The sequence below is a fragment of the Rhincodon typus genome, chromosome 23, assembly GCF_021869965.1.
Source record: "Rhincodon typus isolate 14 chromosome 23, sRhiTyp1.1, whole genome shotgun sequence".
In the NCBI taxonomy this organism is placed as follows: domain Eukaryota; kingdom Metazoa; phylum Chordata; class Chondrichthyes; order Orectolobiformes; family Rhincodontidae; genus Rhincodon; species Rhincodon typus.
In genome coordinates, this window is record NC_063354.1 from 4,290,554 (window position 1) to 4,309,751 (window position 19,198).

General features: G+C 43.7%; 1 protein-coding gene and 1 long non-coding RNA gene across 3 annotated transcripts in view; one reads left to right on the forward strand and one right to left on the reverse strand.

Moving 5' to 3' along the window:
- The window catches only part of LOC125485853, a 53,185-nt gene extending 34,521 nt beyond the window's left edge, over window positions 1–18,664 (forward strand). The window contains exon 5 of one of the 2 annotated variants that reach the window (XR_007264562.1): window positions 18,361–18,597. This is a non-coding gene — a long non-coding RNA (uncharacterized LOC125485853). Of the gene's footprint in view, window positions 1–18,360 lie in introns of both variants that reach the window. The other variant, XR_007264561.1, reaches the window with a different exon arrangement.
- The window catches only part of LOC109929496 (testis-expressed protein 2), a 136,436-nt gene that overhangs the window by 36,163 nt on the left and 81,075 nt on the right, over window positions 1–19,198 (reverse strand). The window contains exons 4-5 of the mRNA XM_048610819.1: window positions 11,861–12,108; window positions 11,290–11,436 (exon numbers count right to left, since the gene is read on the reverse strand). Of these exons, the coding sequence (XP_048466776.1) occupies window positions 11,290–11,436; window positions 11,861–12,108 (395 nt within the window). The remainder of the gene's footprint in view (window positions 1–11,289; window positions 11,437–11,860; window positions 12,109–19,198) is intronic.

Consider the following 19,198-nt stretch of genomic DNA (forward strand, 5'->3'; position numbering starts at 1 on the left):
GGATATTGACGGGAATGGAAGGTCTGAGTTACAAAAAGAGGCCAAATAGGCTGGGACTTTTTTTTTTTCACGGAAGCACAGGAGGTTGAGGAGTAACTGAGCCAGCGCATTTGATTGCAGATGTTTCATCACTCTCCCAGGTAACATCATCAGTGTGCCTCCGGTGAAGCATTGGCGTTCTGTCCCGCTTGTTATTTATATTTATATGCCTCGGTTTGCTGGGGTGCTTGGCATCACTTCCGGTTCTGTTTCTCAGTGGTTTGTATATCGGGTCCAGTTCAACGTGTTTCTTTTTTGTTATTTTTATTTTATTCATTTGTGGGATATGGGCGTCGCTGTCTGGCCAGCATTTCTTGCCCATCCCGAGTTCCCCTTGAGAAGCTGGTGGTGAGCTGCCTTTTTGAACTGCTGCAGTCCTCCTGCTGTCGGTTGACCCACAATGCTATTAGGGAGGGAATTCCAGGATTTTGACCCAGTGACAGTGAAGGAATGGCAATATATTTCCAAGTCAGGATAACGAGTGACTTGGTGGGGAACTTGGAGGTGGTGGTGTTCCCAATATCTGCTGTCCTTGTCCTTCTAGATGGAAGTGGTCGTGGGTTTGGAAGGTGCTGACTGAGGATCTTTGGTGAATTTCTGCAGTGCATCTTGTAAATAGCACACACTGCTGCTACTGAGCATCGGTGGTGGTGGAGGGAGTGAATGCTTGTAGATGTAGTGCCAATTAAGTGGGCTGCTGTGTCCTGGATGGTGTCAAGCTTTTTGAGTGTTTTTGGGGCTGCACTCATCCAGGCAAGTGGACAGTATTCCACCACACTCTTGACTTGTGCTGTGTAGATGGTGGACAGGCTTTGAGGAGTCAGGAGGTGAGTTCCTCGCCGCAGTATTCCCAGCTTCTGGCCTACTCTTGTAGCCACTGTGTTTATGTGGCGAGTCCAGTTGAGTTTCTGATCAATGGTAACCCCCAGGATGTTGTTAATGGGGGATTCAGTGATGGTAACATCATTGAACGTCAAGGGGCGGTGGATAGATTGTCTCGTATTGGTGATGGCCATAGCCTGGCAATTGTGTGGCACGAATGTCACTTGCCACTTGTCAGCCCAAGCCTGGATATTGTCCAGATCTTCTTGCATGTGAACATGGACTGCTTCAGTATCTGAGGAGTCACGAATGGTGCTGAACATTGTGCAATCATCAGCAAACATCCCCACTTCTGACCTTATGATGGAGGGAAGGTCATTGATGAAGCAGCTGAAGATGGTTGGGCCTAGGACACTACCCTGAGGAACTCCTGCAGAGATGTCCTGGAGCTGAGATGATTGATGTCCCACAACCATGACCATCTTCCTATGTGTCAGTTATGACTCCAACGACCGAAGCGTTTGCCCCCTGATGCCCATTGATTCCAGCTTTGCCAGGGCTCCTTGATGGCACACTTGGTTGAATGTAGCCTTGATATTAAGAGCTGTCACTCACCTCACCTCTGGAATTCAGCTCTTTTGTCCATGTTTGAACCAAGACTGTAATGAGATCACGAGCTGAGTGGCCCTGTCGGAACCCAAACTGGGTGTTGCTGAGCAAGTTATTTCTGAGCAGGTGCTGCTTGACAGTACTGTTCATGACACCTTCCCTCACGTTACTGATGATCAAGAGAAGACTGATGGGGCGGTAACTGGCTGGGTTGGATTTGTCCTGCTTTTTGTGTACAGGACATACTTGGACAATTTTCCACATTGTCGGGTAGATACCAGTGTTGTAACTGTACTGGAACAACTTGGCTACAGGAGCAGCAAGTTCTGGGGCACAAGTCTTCAGTACTATTGCCGGAATGTTGTCAGGGCCTTTGCAGTATCCAGTGTCTCCAACAGTTTCTTGATATCACGTGGAGTGAATCAAATTGGCTGAAGACTGGTATCTGTAATGCTGGGGACCACTGGAGGAGGCCGAGATGAATCATCCACTCGGCACTTCTGACCGAAGATTGCTGCGAATATCTTTTGCACTGATGTGCTGGGCTCTTCCATCGAGGATAGGGATATTTGTGGAGTCTCCTCTTCCAGTGAGTTGTTTAATTGTCCACTACCATTCACAACTGGATGTGGCAGGACTGCAGAGCTTAGATCTGATCCGTTGGTTATGGGATTGCTTAGCTTGCAAGTAGTCCTTTTTGGTGGCTTCACCAGGTTGATACCTCTACTTCAGGTATGCCTGGTGCTGCTCCTGGCATGCCCTCCTGCACTCCTCATTGAACCAGAGTTGATCCCCTGGCTTGATGGTAATGGTTGAGTGGGGGATATGCCGGGCCATGAGGTTACAGATTGTGTTGGAGTGCAATTCTGCTGCTGTTGATGGCCCACAGCACCTCATGGATGCCCAGTCTTGAGTTGCTCAATCTATGTGAAGTCTGGCCCATTTAGCACGGTGATAGTGCCACACAACACGACGGAGGTTGTTCTCATTGTGAAAGCGGGACTTCGTCTCCACAAGGACTGTGCAATGGTCACTCTTACCAATACTGTCATGGACAGATGCAACTGCAGCTGGCAGATTAGTAAGGATGAGGTCAAGTACGTTTTTCCCTCATTGGTTCCCTCACCACCTGCCGCAGACCCAGTCTAGCAGCTATGTCCTTTAGGACCCGACCAGCTCGATCAGTAGTACTGCTGCCGAGCCACTCTTGGTGGTGGACATTGAAATCCCCCTCCCAGAGAACATTTTGTGCCCTTGCCATCCTCAGTGCTTCATCTAAGTGTTGTTCAACATCAAAGAGTACTGATTCATCAGCTGAGGGAGGACGGTATGTGGTAATCAGGAGGTTTCCTTGCCCATGTTTAACCTGAAGCCATGAGACATCAGGGGGTCCGGAGTCAATGTTGATGACTCCTAGAGCAACTCCCTCCCGACTGTATACCACAGTGCCGCCCCCTTTGCTGGGTCTGTCCTGCCGGTGAGACAGGACATAACCAGGGATGCTGATGGTGGTGTCTGGGACGTGGTAAGGTATGATTCTGTGAGTATGACTGTCAGGCTGTTGCTTGACCGGTCTGTGAGAGTTGTCTAGTTGACTAGTCTGTTGATGGAGTTCCAGTTGGAATGCCAGGCCTGCAGGAATTCCCTGGCATGTCTCTGTTTGGCTTCTCAGAAGCTTTGTGGGGTAACATTATAGAGGTTTATAAAGTCATGGGTGGCAGAGATAAGGTGAATAGCAAAGGTCTTTTCCCTCGGGTGGGGGAATTCAAAACTAGGAGGCATATATTTTTAAGGTGAGAGGAGAAAGATTTAAAAAGGACATGAGGGGCAACATTTTAATACAGAGAGTGGTTCGTGTGTGGAATGAACTGCCAGACAAAATGGTGGATGCAGGTACAATTACAACATTTAAAAGACATTTGGATAAGTACATGAAACGGAAAGGTTTGAAGGGATATGGGCCAAACGCAAGCAAGTGGTCGATGTGGACTAGTTAGACCGAAGAGTCTGTTTCCACGCTGTATCAGTCTATGATTCTATAATCAATGATGTTATCACAATCCACAGTATTGGTTTAAATTATTTGCTATGGCCCTGTTCCCCATTATCAATTCCCCAGTTGCAACCTCCACTATCAACATCCTCTGGGTTATCATTGACCAGAAACTCATCTCGACTCAACATATAAATGCAGTGGCTACGAGAGCAGGTCAGAGGCTAGGAATGCCAAATAACTCACCTCCCGACTCCCAAAAGCCTGTCCGCTATTGACAAGGTACAGTTCAGGAATATGATGGAATACTCTCTCTTTGCCGAGATGGCTTCAGCTGTAACAACACTCAAGAGCTTGACACTATTTAGGACAAAGCTGCCTGCTTGACTGGCACCAAACCCACAAGCATCCAATCCCTCCAACGCCAAATGCAGTAGCAGCAGTGTGTGCTACAGGAAGTACCATGGAAATTCACCAAAGATCCTTAGACAGCACCTTCCAAGCCGACCACCACTTCCATCTAGGAGGGCAAGGGCAGCAGTTACATGGGAACACCACCACCTGCAAGCTCCTTTCCAAGCCACTCCCTATCCTGACTTGAAAACGTATCACATATTCCTTCAGTGTTGCTGGTTCAAAATCCTGGAATTCCTTCCCTAAAAACATTGTGTGTCTACTTACAGCATATGTGCTTCAGCGGTTCAATTGGCAGCTTACCACAACTTTCCCAAGGGCAACTAGGAATGGGCCAATAAATACCAATGCCCACATCCCATGAGTAAATTTTTAAAAAAGTAAGAAGTTTCAATTTCAGTTTCAGAGAGAACAACTCAGGTTACAAACCAGTATCCTCAATAGAATTAAAGACAATCTCTGAGGTGTGAAGAAATAAATATACTAAGGAGAAGGTCAGTGGATAAGGAGTGGCAGACATTAATGCAGATATTTCATAACGCTCAACAAAATGTATTCTAGTCAAAAAGAAAGAATTGATGAGAAGGGTGAACTACCATGGTTAAAAAATGCACGCAAGAAAAGCAATCAAAAGCTAAGGCACACAAAGCAGCAAATGGATGGTAGGCCAGAGAATTGGGAATTTTTTGTTAGGAACTAGCAGATGACCAATAAGCTAAGAATGAGGGAGAAAATGGATTATAAAAATAAACTGGCAAGAAATATAAAAACAAACAGCAACAGCTTCTACAAGTATAAGTAGCTAAAGTGTGGGGCCCTTGGAGGTTGCAACTGGGGAATTGATAATGGAGAACAGGGAAATGACAGATAATTTAAACAAATATTTGGCATCAGTCTTCATGATGGAGGACACTATAAACACCCCAAAGATAAAAGGTAAACAAGTGACTAACTGGAGGAAAGATCTTGAAACAGTCTCTAGAAGAGTGACAAAGTATTTGAAAAACTAGTGAAACTCAAGGCAGACAAGTCATCAGGATGTGATGGTCTACATCCAAAGAATATAAGGGAAGTGGCTGCAGAGATCGTGAGACTATGGAGGGATCCAAGAGATTGTAAAATTGCTAATCCAGCGCTCCTGTTCAAGCTGTGAGGGTTACAGTCTGTCTCCTTAGTATCACGAAAGAATAACTTGATTTTCAAGACTGCATTGGAGGGAGTTCAGTAAAGATTCATTCAGTTAATTCCAGAGATGAAAGGCCAGCTTTATGAGGAGACTTTGAGCAGTTTAGGTCTATACTCACTGGAGTTTAGAAGAATGAGAGGAGATCTAATTAAGGTAAACAAGATGCTAAAGGGGATTAACAAAGTAGGTGTAGGCAGATGTTCCTCCTTGTGCAGCAATCTAGAACAAGGGGTCATAATTTTAGGCAAAGGGTAGGCATATTCAACACAGAGATGGGGAAGAATTACTTCTTTCAAAGGATTGTGAATTTGTGGAATTCACGACCCAGGTGCTGGGGCTGCCAGGATACTGAATAAATTTAGGGAGGAGATACATTTTTAATTAGTAAAGGGTTACAGAGTTGTAGAGTGTGAGCAGGAATGTGGAGTTGAGGCTAAGATGAGATCAGCCACGATTGTACTAAATGATGTTCTTATGACTGTTAATAAGAATACAGAAATTCTCAGAGGCACTGGATTCAAAATTTTAGCTAGAATAAAGAATAATTTTATACAAATGCTTGGTTAAGCCATAGTAAATAAAGAATAAATTTGGGCAGCACGGTGGTTCAGTGGTTAGCACTGCTGCCTCACAGCGCCAGGGGCCCGGGTTTGATTCCAACCTCGGGCAACTGTCTGTGTGGAGTTTACACATTCTCCACGTGTCTGCGAGGGTTTCCTCCGGGTGCTCCGGTTTCCTCCCACAGTCCAAAGATGTGCAGACTAGGTGAATTGGCCATGCTAAATTGCCCATAGTGTTCAGGGACATGTAGATGAGGTGGGTTATAGGGGGATGATTCTGGGTGGGATACTCTGAGGGTCGGTGTGGACGTGTTGGGCCAAAGGGCCTGTTTCCACACTGTAAGAATACAAAGAAAACAATTGAATTCTTCAAAACTGTGCAAAAACAGTTCCCAATATTTTACCTTACAAAGGTTCAGAGCGGAACAGCATCTGAATAGCACTATTATTAGCACTTGGAAAAATGAGTGTATCAGTTACCAAACAAAAGTAAAAAGGGGCAATGAAATCAAGCCATTTGACAATGTATACTATGAATTGCAGATGCAAGTGAAATTCTAAACCTGAGAAAGTAAGAAAGGAGCTTAAAAATGTTTGTTTACATTAATTTTTCTTTACATTAATATCATGCCATAAAAGCTCAAAGGTTGCTCCAAAGAACTAAGGTTTGCTTCCTGGTTGACACAAGGAATATCATTTTGAACTAATCCACTTACATATTCAGTGCATATCACCATCAATTTCTACCTGTTTGACAGGCTTATACATTCCTATTTAATTAAAAATGATAAATTTAACTTTCTTACGGAGGGAACATTTGGCTACTTATGTTAATGCATTTGTAAAAGTAATTTATCATCTGAACGGATTTAAAAGGTTTTGACATGGAAGTATAAAAACCTGAAAGAAAATAAAAAGTAACCGTGTGGCCAGCCAGGGTAATCTGTGAGTTGAAAAGGACAACCGGATTTACAGTCCATAGACTGCAGTTGAAGCATTTACATCAGTGTTATGAAGCCATCCTTAAATACAACACAATATCCATGAAGAAAATTTAATTTGAATAGGTTTAAACATATGACGACTCAGAACTTGCAGTCAACAGCCAGTGAACAATGTTCATTATGCTGACCAATGCCCGCTAACCACTGGCAAATCTTGCAATTAAAATTTTGGAAGAAATGGCAAATTATGTTTGCACAAGTTGAAAACATCAAATTTCATGACCAATCAAATTTATTCAAGGTTAGTAGCATCATTGGCAAGGCTAGCATTTAATGGCCAAACCTTTCATCTACATCTACCCTCCCGCCCCGCACCCCCCACCCCCCGCAAAAGAAAACAATGGTGCTGCTGAGTCATCTTGATTTGCTAAATTTCACGTGGTATAGATTAACCAACGTTGTTGCTCCGGAGCTCCAGGATTTTGACCCAGTTACAGTAAAACAACAGCGATAATACTTTCAATGTAGAATGGTGAGAGATGTACAGGCAGTGCTAATTCCACAGCCCTGCTACCTTTGTTCTTCTAGAATGGATGCATTTTTGAAAAGGTGCTACTAAAGATGTGTTGACCAGTTCTACAACACATCCAGTGGATGGAACTCATTGCTGCCAGTGTGCAAGAGGTGGACAGAAATGCTCAAAATTAACACAGGGTCAAAGGGTGGATCCACCCCTGAGATTCCCAAAATTGCCCTTATGATTTAATTTTCCTGGACAATAATAGAAATAAACAACTCACAAATGGAATGGACAAAAATAATGAGAAACTATTTCTCTAACCATAGGTTGTTTCACTTCTGTGTTTGCTGTTGACCGCAACTTCTCTCCTCCGGTGATCAAAAATGCCCTCCACGGCATCTCTTACATTTCCCACACTTCTGCCCTCAAAACTGCTCCCCCCAACAAAAATAAAGACAGAATCCCCCTTGTCCTCACATATCACCCCACTAACCTCCGCATCCAGTGTATCACTCTCCACCAATTCCGCCACCTACAATCCAACCCCATGACCAAAGCGATATTCCACCCCCCAACCGCTATCTGCATTTTGTGGGGACCGCTCTCTCTCGTCTGCTCCACACTCCCCACTAATCCCACCATACCCGGCACCTTTCCCTGCAACCACAGGAATTGCTACACCTGCCCCTACATCTCCCCCCTCACCTCCATTCAACGCCCAAAGCAAACCTTTCATATCAAACAGGGGTTCACCTGTACATCCACCAAATTGGTCTACTGTATCTGCTCCCAATGTGGCCTCCTCTACTTCGGTAAGACCAAGCACAGACTCGGAGACCGTTTCGTTGAGCATCTGTGCTCTGTACGCGACAACACCTTCCTGTTGTCAACCATTTCAACTCCGGCTCCCATACCCTGCAAGGCATGTCCGTCCTGGGCCTCCTCCAATGCCACAATGCCTCCACAAGCGAACTGGAGGAGTAACATCTCATATTCCACCTCGGGAGCCTACAGCCCAATGGCCTAAACATGGAATTCACCAGTCTTAAAATCTCCCCACCCCCGGCCTCATCCCATGTCCAACCTTCCCTCTCATCCCCGCCTCCTTGACCTGACAAAACCTGTCCATCTTCTTTCCCATCTATCTGCCCCACCCATCCCCACCACTCCCTACCTACATTTACCTATCACCATCCCACCTACGTTCCCCAGCCCCACCCCTCCTCCCTCTCTCTCTCTCTCTCTCTCTCTATTTCCCAGCTCCCTTCCCCCTCCCCATTGCTGATGGGTCCCAACCTGAAACGTCAACTTTCCTACTCTTCTGATGCTGCCTGGCCTGCTGTTTTCCTCTAGCTCCACATTGTGTCATCTCTGACTCCAGCATCTGTAGTTCTTGCTATCTCTTCTAGTGGGTGGAGCTGCTGTAATTTAAATAGTTAACCGGCGCTGACAGTTAATCTGGTTTAAACCAGCTCGTGAAACAGCTCAGGCAGAATATAAGAGATACCTCTGTGCAACTAGCGCAGAGTGCAATTTACAGAAAGTGGAGTGCAGCAGTTTGGTAAGTCATGAGGGAGTTTTTTTTTTGTGCTGTCTTGCTTTCCTAACTACTTTCACAGATCTGTGGGGGCAGGAGCAGACCAAAGTCCAAGTGTTTGGAGATTACTAAGGAATTAACTAAGAAGCACCAGATAACTAAAAATCAGAGAATAAGAGAGGGAGACTAAAATTAAAATACATGGAGAATCCTTAAGATTAAATCATTAGAAAACTTAATTAAGACCAAGTATGTTCAAGTTTAACTCAGGGTGGATGGGGTCAAACAAGTGGATTATGGGACCTTTCAGAATATTACTTCTTTGGAGAAAGACTGCAGCAAGGAGCAATACAGAGGGATTTTGGGTTCTCATGCATAAAATACAAAGAATACTGGTGCAGCTAGTAACAGGAAAGGAAATGGAATATTGTCTTTCTTTCAAAGGGAATGGATAATGAAGAAAAAGTTTTGCTAAAATAATACAAGGTACAAGTCAGACCATAATCCTGAAAACAATTTTGGTCACCTTATCTAAGGAAGATATACTGGCATTGCAGGCAGTCCACAGAAGGTTCAATAGGTTGATCTCATATATGGAGGGATTGTCTTACGAGGACAGGATGAGTAGTTTGGGTCCATACTCAATAATGTTTAGAAGAATGAAAGGCAACCTAATTGAAACATAAAAAATGCCAAGGTGGCTTAACAGGGTGGATGCGAAGAGGTTGATTCCCTTTATGGAAGAGCCTCATGGCAAAGGGCATGTTCTAAGAATAAAAGGGTAGTCAATTTAAGACAGATGATGAGGAGGAATTTCTTCTGATTTTAATGAAATTATAGAATTTTTTTTACTGCAGAGAGCTATCGAAGCTGGGTCGTTAATTTCAAGGTTAAAATAGATTTTTAATCAGGATGGGAAACAAGGGATCAAAGGGTATGGGAAGAAAGTGCAAACAGAGTACCGATTTAGGCAGTCAGCCATGATAATACAGAATAGTGGAGCAAGTTTGATGGGATGAATGGCCTACTTGTATGTTCTGTGTTCCTTTCAAGGGCTGGCCGGATAGTTGGCTTGCAACGCAAAGTAATGCAAAAAGCGTGAGTTCAATTCCCACACCACGAAGGACTCTCCTCCTCAACCTGTGCCCTTGCCTGAGGCATGGTGACCCTTGGGTTGAACCACCACCTGCCATCTCTCTCTAATAAGCGAGCAGTCCTATGGTTTTTTTTTATTCATTCACGGGATAAGGGTGTCGCTGGCTAGGCCAGCATTTATTTTGCATCCCTAATTACCCAAAGGCCAGTTAAGAATCAACTACATTGCTGTGGGACTGGAGTCAAAATTAGGCCAGACCAGGTATGGATGGCAGTTTCCTTCCCTAAGGGACATTAGCGAACCAAATGGGTTTTCTAATAAATTGACAATGGATTCATGGATATCATTTGACTCTTAATTCCAGATTCTTTTTTATTTAATTCAAATTCCACCATCTGCCATGGCAGGATTCAAACCCAGGTGCCCAGAATATCCCTGGGTCTCTGGATAAATAATCCAGCAATAATACCACTAGGCCATCGCCTCCCATTGTCTGGTTACCTTTTATGGAGAAATGACAAAGAAGTGGAGTTGAGTATTATCACATCAGCAACGATCTCATTGAACAGCAGAGCAAATGCAATGGGCAAAATAGCATTTTTTGCTCCTACATCTTATGGTCTTGTTTATGAGAATAGCTCCAAGGAAAATAAATCTCAGGTAGAAAAATATATTGGGGTACTTTGGACAGTTTTCCTTGGAGAAGGCAGAGAGAAGTATTCAAAATTATGAGGGGTCTAGATAGAATAGGTAGGGAGAAACTGTTCCTCTTCATGCAAGGATCAAGAACAAGAGGGCACAGCATAAAATAATTAGTAAAAGACACCAAATGCAATACAAAAAGAACATTTTTATGCAGTGAGTGGTTAGGGTTTGGAATGCAATGTATTATGGTGGAAGCATGTTCAATTGAGGCATTCCAAAGGACTAGACTTTAGGAAAAATATTTTGAAAGGGAATAACAGGAAACATTTCAGGTAGAAGGCAGCAAAATGGCACTAACTGAAATGCTCATTCGGACAACTGATGCAAAGACTTTGGGTCAAATTGCTGGTCCCTGCTCTGCAATAATTCTGAGGTTCTGCTTTAGACAGCAAAGTCTGGTAATTCTGAGGCCCCATTATATATTTTGTGATAACTGTGCCTCCTACTTCTCACTTGCTCTCTCAAATAAATCCACCCCTTGCTGATACTTACATCACTAGTGTAACATTCCATGAAGTTCAAACAATTAAGATGAGGGAATGGAACCGGGAGCACATGAACAAAGATTTACTGGGCCTTCACCACCAAATAGCTCAAGGCACAGGGTCCAAAATTGTATGGATAATACCTTCTTGGGAGCAGCCACTGATTAAAAATATTATGAACAACAGTTTTTTTCCCCAAACATCTGACGGCAGAATATATCTATGATCAAAGACTTGGAAAATGCAAAACTTTCCAATTTCTATGATTCTGCATAAACAAGATGGAACTAAGTATATGTGCCAAGGAAAATTAAATTAACTGCAAACAAATTTATACCGATAAGCGTTGATTTATGGGCTGAATACGTTGATCACGTACCCTAATCTTGCTGAGTTTCATCTGGATTTTTCGAGACACTAAGTTTGACCAATACTTTTCACCCAAGAAGTCCCAGAAGACTCTTCCAACCAGTGCATTGACCCAAGCCACTTGTTGTTCCGAGTTCTCAATTTGGCTGCTTGGCAACTAACGTAAAGAAAATGAATAGGACTATTAAATGATACATAAAATATTAATACGTGATCATTGCTTTAACTCCACGGGGTACAGATCTTGCAAAAAGGAAGATCTCCCCAGAAGCCTTATGTGAGCCCACCAGTGGAGGCAGGAAGTGACTCTTAATTGGCCACTTAAATAGCTCATTTGGCTCTTGGCAGGCAGTCACTACATCATCTTGCCCACATCTGACAAAATAGCATGACTGTGGGAAAACAACAAAAAGATATCGGGCCACCGTCCCCAGAAGCAACACTGATAGCTTTTATGGAGGTTATCTTCAAGCTCAACAGTTTTGCTTTAAGGTTTAAAAAAAAACTGAAACAGCCTTAACTCTAAAGGTGTGTATTGGAAGAAAAATATCAAAAAGCATAACTAACTTGTTTTTTCTTACCTTATTGTTCACTGTAGGACTATTTTCTGCACTGTGGACAGGACTTACATTGGGACTAGAGGGGTCTTCAGGAATGTACTTTCCCATATACAAAGTATAGTCCAGAAGCATTTTCTGGCGTACACTAGACATGAGATCTTTCTGTCTTGACTGTGACATGATTTCTTCAATACTTCCTTTACTACTATTGCGACTATGAGTCAACATTCCTGAATGGCTATTGTTCCTACTGTGTGATGGCACAAAACCTAAAATAAAGCACAATTGATTAGTAATGTGAACACTGAAGTATCTTAAAAATTCTTCACAACAGTTTTACATCCAGCTTCAAGCATCAAATCTAAAATATCGAAGCTTCTAATGTACTCTGAAGGAGAAAAAAACTGGCTGACTGAGCAAGAATTCAAAATCTGTGCGCCTTATTAAATCTATCATTGAAAAGCTCAACATATTGAATATACAATTACTTGCTGTAAATATTACTTCAGATATTAAATTGAACTTTTTGTTCCATTATTGAATGATTTCAACTGGTAATAAATAGAATTGCAGCACAGAGATTCAAGACGAAATATTAATACATTAAATCTATTAACAGTAAGGGAATGACAAACTGAACAATAACATTAATATATAAATTCAGGATTAATAATTTTCAAAGGATGTAACTTATAAATTATGAACAAAATTTGACCATTGCAATAATGCCAGCCATAGTAATTACTGGACATATCAGATCCTAGACTGAAATCTGATTTTGTTTCAATTTAATGAGGTGGCCGTTCACTAAAAGCAGGCTAATGATTCTCAAATGTTTATTCTATGCATTCATAAAACTCTCCCAATGCAAGCAAGTTCCCATTAATACTCCAGGAGCACACACATTCATGTTAGTGTGTAAAAAAATGAAAAAAAAACTTAGCTAACCTCTCAGTTTTATCCCTCTGCATCCCACCTTAATGAATTTCGGGCAGAACATGATATTGAACTCTTCTTCCGTTCCCTTTGCACTCAGTGCTTTGGACAAGCCCTGGGGATGGCAAGGGCACAAAATGTATTCTGGGTGGGAGATTTCAATGTCCACCACCAAGAGTGGCTTCGTAGCAGTACTACAGATCAAACTGGTTGTGTCCTAAAGTACATAGTTGCTAGACTGGGTCTGCAGCAGGCAGTGAGGGAACCAACAAGAGGGAAAAACATACTTGACCTCATCCTTACCAATCTGCCAGCTGCAGATGCATTTTTCCATGACAGGATCAGTAAGAGTGACCATCGCACAGTCCTTGTGGAGACAGAGTCCTGCCTTCACATTGAGAATAACCTCCAAAATGTTGTGTGGCACTATCAGCGTGCTAATAGGGGTGGACTTCGAACAGATCAGGCAACTCAAGACTGGGCATCCATGAGACACTGTGGGCCATCAACAGCAGAATTGTACTCCAGCACAATCTGTAACCTCTTGGCCTGGCCTACCCCCAACTCAACCATTACCATCAAGCCAGGGGCTTAACCCTGCTTCAATGGAGAGTGCAAGAGGGCATGCCAGGAGCAACACCAGGCATACCTGAAGATGAGGTGTCAATCTGGCAAAGTCACGAAACAAGACCATTTGCATGCCAAACAGCATAAGCAGGAAGTGATAGACAGAGCCAAGTAATCCCACAACCGATGGATCAGCAGTAAGCTCTGCAGTCCAGCCATATCCAGCCATGAATGGTGGTGGGCAATTAAACAACTCACTGGAGGAGGCAGCTCCACAAATAACCCCATCCTCAATGACAGAAGAGCCCAGCACATCAGTGCAACAGATAAGGCTGAAATTTTAGCAGCAGTCAGAAGTGTCAAGTGGATGATCCATCTCGGCCTCCTCCAGTGGTCCCCAGCATTACAGATTCCAGTCTTCAATTCAATTCGCTCCACATGACATTGAGAAACAGTTGGCGATACTGCATGCTGCAAAGGCAATGGACCCTGCCAATGTTCCTGCAAGAGTACTGAAGACTTATGCTCCAGAACTTCCCACTCCCCTCGCCAAGCTGTTCCAGTACAGTTACAACACTGGTATCTACCCGACAATATGGAAAATTACTCAGATATAAAAAGCAGGACAAATCCAACCCAGCCAATTACAGCCCCATCAGTCTACTCTCAATCATCAGTAAAGTGATGGAAGGTGTCATCAACAGTGCTATCAAGCAGCACCTGCTCAGCAACACCCAGTTTGGGTTCCACCAGGGTCACTCAGCTCCTGATCTCATTACAGCCTTGGTTCAAAGCTGGGCAAAACAGCTGAATTCCAGAGGTGACAGGAGAGTGACAAACCTTGACATCAAGGCTGCATTTGACAGAGTGTGGCATCAAGGAGCCCTAGCAAAACTGGAATCAATGGATATCGGGGCAAGCTCTCCAGTGGTTGGAGTCATATCTGACACAAAGGAAGACGGTCGTGGTTGTTGGAGATCAGTAATCTCAGTTCCAGGGCATCTCTGCAGGAATTCCTCAAGGTAGTGTTGTAGGCCCAACAGTCTTCAGCTGCTTCATCAATGACCTTCCCTCCATCATAAGATGAAAAGTGGGTATGTTCACCGATGATTGCACAATGCTCAGCACCATTCACAACTCCCCTGACACTGAAGCAGTCCATGTTCAAATGCAACAAGATCTGACAATGTCCATGCTTGGGCTGACAAGTAGCAAGTAACATTTGCGCCACACAAATGCCAGGCTATGACCATCACCAACAAGGGACAATCTAATCACCACCCCTTGACATTTAGCGATGTTGCCATCAATGAATCCCCCAATATCAACATCCTGGAGGTTATCATTGACCGGAAACTCAACTGGACTCACCACATAAACACAGTGGCTACAACAGCAGGTCAGAATCCAGGAATACTGCGGCAAGTAACTCACCTCTTGACTCCTCAAAGCCTGTCCACCATCTACAAGGCACAAGTCAGGAGTGTGATACAGTTGCCTGGATGAGTGTAGTCCCAACAATACTCAAGAAGCTTGACACCATCCAGGACAAAGCAGCCTGCTTGATTGGCACTACATCTACAAGCCCCCATTTCTTCTACCACTGTGCTCAGTAGAAGCAGTGCATACTATCTATAAGATGCACTGCAAAAATTCACCAAATATCCTCAGTTAGCACCTTCCAAACCCACAACCACGTCCTTCCAGAAGGACAAGGGCAGCAGATATATGGGAACACCATCACCTTCAATTTCTCCTCCAAACCACTCACCATTCTGAATTGGAAATGGATCACTGTTCCTTCACTGTCGCTGGGTCAAAATCCTGGAATTCCCTCCCTAATGGCACTATGGGTCAATCCACAGCAGGTGGACTGCAGTGGATCAAGAAAGCAGCTCACCATCACCTTCTTGAGGTAAATTAGGAGCAGGCATTAAATGCTGGCCAGCCAGTGATGCCCACATCCCACATATAAATAGGCAAAAAAAATTTCTTTCCTCGTCACACAGACCCCTTCACTCACCCCCAACACTCTCCCTCCACCTGTACCCCTCCCTTTGGCTGTTTACCTACACTTGACGTGTTCATCGAGAACTGTCGACGTGACACTGGTCACCTCAATTTCTCTGCCCCCCGCTCACACATTCCAATCCATCTCACTGTGAACTGACTGCACTCTGTGCTCTTAGATCCAACCCTGATTCTGTAATTAAACCTGCTGACAAGAGTGGTGCTGTTGCTGTCTGGCATACCGATCTCTACATTGCAGAGGCTGACCGCCAGCTCTCCGATATCAGATATCTCCTCCTAATCTCCTTCTGGACCATGACCATACCTTGAAATATCAGGCAACTGAAACCACAACAGTCACTGACCACATTCCACTGCCTCCAAGCTCATAGTCACCCAATGCCACACAGCTCACTTCTGCCTCCTTCCCAAAATCCACAGCATTGCCCAGGTAGATGCATTGTTTCTGCCTGCTCCTTCCCCACAGAACTCCTCTCTTCCTGCCTCAACTTGGATTCTTTTCCCCTTCCCATTCACATTCATGACTCCTCTGACGCTTTACATCAGTTTCAGAATATACAATTTGTGGGCTCCAGCCGCCTATTTACCAAAGATGTGCAATCCCTTTACATGTCCATCTCTCATCAGAATGGTCCCAGGGCTCTCCGCTTCTTTCTGGAAAAAAAGGCCTGAACCGTCCCCATCCACCACCACAATCCTCTGCCTGGCTGAGCTCATCCTCATTCTTAACAACTTTTTTAAACTCCTCTCACCTTCTTCAGGTCAAAGGGGTGCTCACGGGTACCCACATGGGCCCCAGTTATGCCTGTCTCTCTGTGGGGTACTTGGAACATTCTTTGTTCCAGTCCAATTCCGGCCCCCAGTCACAACTCTTTCTCAGGTACATCGATGATATTATCAGTGCTGCTTCCTTCTCTCGTCCAGAATTGGAAAAACTTATCAATTTCACTTTCAATTTCCATCCTGTTCTCACCTTCACCTGGTCCATCGCTGATTCCTCCCTTCTCCTCTTTGACATCTGTTTTCATTTCTGATGATAAACTGGACACAAAAATCTACCACAAACCAACTGACTCCCACAATTATCTTGACTATACATCCTCACACCCTACTTCCTGCAAAGACACTATTCCATTCTCCCAGTTTGTCAGTCTCCATTGCATCTGTTCTGACAATGTCAACTTCGACAAGGAGGCCTCCAAAATGTTCACCTTCTTCACCCAAACATTCTCCAGCATCATAGTTGACAGGGCCCTCATTCAGATCCAAACATCTCCCACACTGCAGCCTCACCCACTCTCTTCCCTCCCACAACAGCAATAGGGTTCACCTTGACCTCACCTACCATCCCCCACCAGCACCCACATCCAGAAGATCATTAGCCACCATTTCCACCACCTCCAGCGGGATGCCTCCACCCGACACACATTCCCCTCTCCTCCTTGTCAGCCTTCCACAAGGACTGTTCCCTCCGGGACACCTTGGTCCACTTCTCCTTCACACCCAACACCACACGTCCCTGCAACTGCAGAAGGTGTAACACTCATCCATTTATTTCCTCCCTCCTCAGTATCCAAGAGCCCAAACACATCTTCCAGGTGAAGCAGTGCTTCACTTCCACCTCACTCAATCTAGTCTACTGCATTCACTGCCTCCTCTATATTGGGGAAACAAAGCATAGACTGGATGACCACTTTGCAGAACACCTATGTTCCATCCGCAAACAAGGCCCTGAGCTTCCAGTTGCCTGGCACTTCAACACACAACCTTGTCCCATGGCCAAATCTCTGCCTCAGGCTCAAGCGCAAGCTGGAAGAACAGCACCTCATTTCCACTTGGGAACTCTACAGCCTTCTGGACTCAATATCGACTTCAACAATGTTAGGGGTTAAGGCACCTTCTCCCATGTCCTTACCCCACCCCCACACACCAAGCCTTGTTATCACATGGTCTGCTATTACACACTATCCATTGTTATCCACTAAGATTCCTTATTAGCAGCCATTCATTCTCCTAGACTGACCATTATCCACTCCCTTTGTCTGTCCAACTATTCTCACTCTTTAGGCTCTCTCTCCACCTATCATTTACTCCTTAGCCCCTCCCCCCAATCTTATCTTCTACATAAAAAACAACACTTTCCTAGCTATAATCAGTTCTGAAGAAGGGTCACTGGACCTGAAATGTTAACTCTAATTTCTCTCCACAGATGCTGCCAGACATGCTGACATTTTCCAGCAATTTCTGTTTTTGGTTAAAACAAAAGTTGGAGACATAATGATAAGTTAATCTTTAAACCACCTTAGACATAAAATGAATAAAAGTTATTATCAATGTTCCTTAAGAAAATGAAGTAGCACAGCACCTTTGCTTCTTTCTAATCCTAACCCTGATCTTGGTGACCCACAGCATCATTAATGACCAGGTGAGAAGGTGAGAAGGTAGGGGTGGGGGTGGGGGTGGGGCTGAGGGGGGGGGAGCAGACAGTGTTGTTGTTGGTGGAATTAAAGAAATTTGTGGAATCGGTCTTGACTGAATGGCCTGTTTCAGAGCATTTGGTCACAGTTTATCTAATACCCATGCTAATGAATGTTACAGTGTGAATTGTACGTACATTGTAGATTGTATTATTGTTCTGACTTTTTATAGTAAAGTTTATTTCTGTTTGCTCAAAACTGTGAAATCCTGTGAGTTCATTCTCTAAGTACCTGCAATCTCAAACTTTGTCAATTTAAGTTCCACTCTGGCCAGTGACTAGTAAATTATTTTTATTTGTAAGTAGACAATCTTATTAGGGATCATAACAGCCATCTACACCCTTAGTTCTAAAATTCTCTTCCAAAATCTCTCTACTTCTTTTTCTTTCTATAATAGCCTTCTTTAAGCAGATTACATTACAGTGAAGTCCTCAGAGCTGTAGTGTTTAATTAGTTGTAATTTCTTATAAATGGTCCAAGTGTGACATTAGCCCCTATTCTAACTTTCAGAACTTCTGGATCCTAGAACTTGCAATTTTTTCAGCAATGTGATGTGCCCTTGCAAGGCAGACAAAGAAGCCAAGAAACTGAAGACACTCCAGTACAGCAACACTGAGCAGAAAGGTGTGGATTTCAATTCAATTAAGATAATGAAAGTTTGGAAAGGTTCCAAAAATTAAATGTGATGAGCATGAATACCCCGCAAAATTTTCCATAAGTCTGTCTGCTGAAACCCTGGAGCATGCACAGCAACTGCAGAATCTCTGAATAAAATTTGAATCAAGATTGTTGAAAACTGAATAAACACACAAAAATGTAGAAAAGTTTAATGAGTTTGTAAAAATTGGCTTTATAGTGTGCAAGTGCAGTCTGTAGAAAAAAACAGAGGTTGTTGCGGGTAGTTGGGATTTATCATTGTAATGCTGGTGTCAGTAGACACGAACAGTTTCACATTGCATTTCAAACAGTTCAATTAAGATTTAGAGATTCACTTCTAAGCCCCATGGAAATATTTTTTCAAGTATATGTTCACATAACAGATCATCTTGCAGGAGGAAATGTGCATTATAGATGGAGATTTACATTACTTATAGGGTCATGCAGCATAGAAACAGACCCTTCGGTCCAACCAGTCCACGCCAACCATGTTCCCAAATGAAACTAGTCCCACTTGCCTGCGTTTGGCCCATATCCCTCCACACCTTTCCTATTCATGTTCTTATCCAAATGTTTTTTTCAAAGTTGTAACTGTACCGACATCAACCACTTCCTCTCGCAGTTCATTCCACACACAAACCACTGTGTGTGAAAAAGGTGCCCCTCGTGTCCTTTTTAAAATTATTTCCTC